Genomic DNA, 3,205 nt, shown 5'->3' with positions numbered 1-3,205 from the left:
AAATTCATTAACCTTTATCTCAACCTTACCAAACTACAAGGCTTTCTTAAACTACATTATTGTCATTAATGCAAAACACAGGAAAGTGTCAATGAATAACGCTTTGGATACGACACGCATTAAACTAGTCATGTTTAGAAAGAGTTATAACTCAATCTTTCAACACGTAACACGTTTATTTTAAAATAAAATTCAGTCAATAATCATCAGAATCTCTTTTGTGTGAGTATATGGGTGGCTCTGAAAAGAGCCTTTGGGTGTGTGGGAGTCTCGGGGACTCTACTTGGAGCTGGTGTACTTGGTGACGGCCTTGGTGCCCTCAGACACGGCGTGTTTGGCCAGCTCACCGGGCAGCAGCAGACGCACGGCGGTCTGGATCTCTCTCGACGTGATGGTGGAGCGCTTGTTGTAGTGAGCGAGACGAGACGCCTCACCGGCGATGCGCTCGAAGATGTCGTTGACGAAAGAGTTCATGATGCCCATCGCCTTGGAGGAGATGCCGGTGTCAGGATGAACCTGCTTCAGCACTTTGTACACGTAGATGGCGTAGCTCTCCTTCCTGGACTTTCTGCGCTTCTTTCCTCCCTTACCGGCGGTCTTCGTGACGGCCTTCTTGGAGCCCTTCTTAGGCGCGGACTTGGCTGGTTCAGGCATGATGCTGAATGATCGCAGAACTGACGAATCAATGTGACTCACGAGCGACACAGAGGCTTTTATTCTCTACCATATGCTAATTTACACAGAGAGACGGGATCACCTGATTGCCTGTTTTCATAGGCCACACCCATAAACTCGTGTTTCACTGGACAACTCAAAGCATCACGAGAGGAATGAGAGCCAATCGCAGGCTGTTAAATGATAGCCCCGCCCACCGCCAACAGTTTGAGTGACACCCCTCCCCCCAGTTTCCTTTGTTTCATTTCCCGCTCTTTTTATTCATTACAGTTTGAGAAAATAAAGAGGTTCCAGAAAAATATTGTGCAAAATCATGTAATTTTAAAAACTCTTAATAGACCCATTGATGGACTTTGGGAGGAAAGAGACCAATAAGACACTCTTTCTTCATTGTTTAACTGTTGTTGAACTGTTTAAACTACAAAAATAGTAAATAAACACCCATTTTGTGTAAAATACAATTTTATTTTCTGTTTTCTGCATTTCCACTTCTAACTTTGGTCCTTTCTGATCTAATCGTCTTTTTTTGTGAAACTCCTTATTTAACGACTGTTAAATTACTGAACATTGTGTAATAAAGATCTTCATGCACCATTTAAACTATTATATTTTGTCAATCATGTTGGTTAAAGTTGAGAAGACGCTGTTGACAGTCTCGACACATCATTGTGAAACTACATTTATGAGTTCATTAATGAAGTTAATTCTCTAACCAGAAAATAACTGCAACTGACATCATTTAATCATGACTCTGTGTGTCTCTTAAGAGTCGTTGGGTTTGTGTAGTTTCTCCTGATTTCATGTTTATCTTCAGAAGGCTCTTACAGGACCTGACAGAAACCAGCACCGCATCACATGGCCCTAAACTTCAGTGCTAAAATGCAGAATTACGTTTGATATTTAGTTTACTGCCTGCATACATTTTAAATTAATATATTGTCCCTGAAGACATTAAGAAAATATTTTCAAAATAATGTGCAGCATATGCTATCCAGTATGTTTACTATACTAAAAAACTAGATATGAAATAACTTCAGCATTATAACTCGTGTTCTTAAAGTATTCACCTATACAGCATTATCCAGTAAAAGCATCTCCAATTTCATTCTGAAAGTGAAAACATGAGCTTAAATCGAGTTAAAAAAAAAAAAACACAAAAAAAAACACCCCATCAAATTCTTTATAACCTGCATACATTGATCTCTGACACTAAAAAATTAGATATGAAATTACTTCGGTTTTATAACTCATGTTCACCATTTTTCACCTGTACAGAATTATTTTACATTATACAGTAGTCCTCTCTAATTTCATTCTTGAAGTGATAACATGAGCTTAAATTACAAAGAGGGAAAAAAAGCCTCAAACACTTTATAATCTACATATATTTATCTCTGACACTTTGGTTTGATGACACTAGAAAACCAAAACTTATAACAATTATTGTCACTGGAAATGGTCTCGTTCAGAGCAGGTTTGTGGCTCTTAAAAGAGCCGTTGGGGTGAAGCGCTGATGCGGGTTAAGCGCGCTCTCCGCGGATGCGGCGGGCCAGCTGAATGTCTTTGGGCATGATGGTGACTCTCTTGGCGTGGATGGCGCACAGGTTGGTGTCCTCGAACAGGCCCACCAAATAAGCCTCGCTGGCCTCCTGCAGGGCCATGACAGCGGAGCTCTGGAAGCGCAGATCCGTCTTGAAGTCCTGAGCGATTTCTCGCACCAGCCGCTGGAAAGGCAGTTTGCGGATCAGCAGCTCGGTGGACTTCTGATAACGGCGGATCTCTCGGAGAGCCACGGTCCCGGGCCTGTAGCGATGGGGCTTCTTGACGCCGCCGGTGGCTGGCGCGCTCTTCCGCGCTGCTTTAGTAGCGAGCTGCTTCCTCGGGGCTTTACCACCGGTGGATTTACGAGCGGTCTGCTTGGTTCTTGCCATTGCTCAACTCTCCTTCTCTCTGTCCTGCTTGTGCTGGAAATGCGGCTTGATGTTTCACTCCTGCTTTTAAAGCATCGCGCGGCCACGAGCTCATAGTGTCGCGAGGGGATGCGGAGGCCTGTGATTGGCCAGTGTGTGACATGTGCTCATGAGCGCTAGCCAATGACTGCGCGTTTCCTCTTTTCAAACACGCGGAGGGTTTCCCGCTCAAGACGCTTTGTTCAGACAGTGTCACACACCCACAGACTTACACTCACACTGCTGTGTTTATTGTGCTGAAATACTCCCTTAATTCAGTGATTGTGCAGATCTCGGATCAGAACTAAATCATTTTGCCATCTGTATAAAAAGCAACCAAAGAACGATCTCTAGCAAACAAGTTATGAGATTATCATGTTCATAATAAACATTCACACTTTGTTGCTGCTAATATTGTATTTGTAAATATCCATACAGAGCAATCTAACATTTGATTTGTTTGATAAGTCATTTCCTGATTATTCACCCACTGCATGTTATTAAAAGCGTTATCTTTATCAGATAAAATGTGTGGCTTTTAAACGAGCCTTTGAGTTGTTTAATATGTTTACTTGGATTTG

At 42.3% G+C, this 3,205-nt stretch overlaps 2 protein-coding genes across 2 annotated transcripts; both read right to left on the bottom strand.

Annotated features, from left to right (window-relative positions):
* Positions 1-231: 231 nt before the first annotated feature.
* On the bottom strand, positions 232-699 carry LOC125265910 (histone H2B-like). The gene has a single exon (XM_048186474.1). It carries the CDS (start codon positions 652-654, stop codon positions 280-282), a length of 375 nt encoding a protein of 124 aa, XP_048042431.1. The 5' UTR covers positions 655-699; the 3' UTR covers positions 232-279.
* A 1,451-nt stretch (positions 700-2,150) lies between these two features.
* LOC125265902 (histone H3) lies at positions 2,151-2,660 on the bottom strand. The gene has a single exon (XM_048186466.1). The coding sequence runs from the start codon at positions 2,604-2,606 to the stop codon at positions 2,196-2,198; it is 411 nt and encodes a 136-aa protein (XP_048042423.1). The 5' UTR covers positions 2,607-2,660; the 3' UTR covers positions 2,151-2,195.
* Positions 2,661-3,205: the final 545 nt, after the last annotated feature.

The sequence above is a fragment of the Megalobrama amblycephala genome, linkage group LG3, assembly GCF_018812025.1.
Source record: "Megalobrama amblycephala isolate DHTTF-2021 linkage group LG3, ASM1881202v1, whole genome shotgun sequence".
Lineage (NCBI taxonomy): Eukaryota > Metazoa > Chordata > Actinopteri > Cypriniformes > Xenocyprididae > Megalobrama > Megalobrama amblycephala.
Note: the sequence above shows the minus strand (reverse complement) of the source record. Positions and strands in the feature narration are given on the sequence as shown.

Bases quoted from the DNA above. Each gene is read 5' to 3' on its own strand.
- LOC125265902 (XM_048186466.1), bottom strand. From the start codon at position 2,606: ATGGCAAGAACCAAGCAGACCGCTCGTAAATCCACCGGTGGTAAAGCC.
- LOC125265910 (XM_048186474.1), bottom strand. From the start codon at position 654: ATGCCTGAACCAGCCAAGTCCGCGCCTAAGAAGGGCTCCAAGAAGGCC.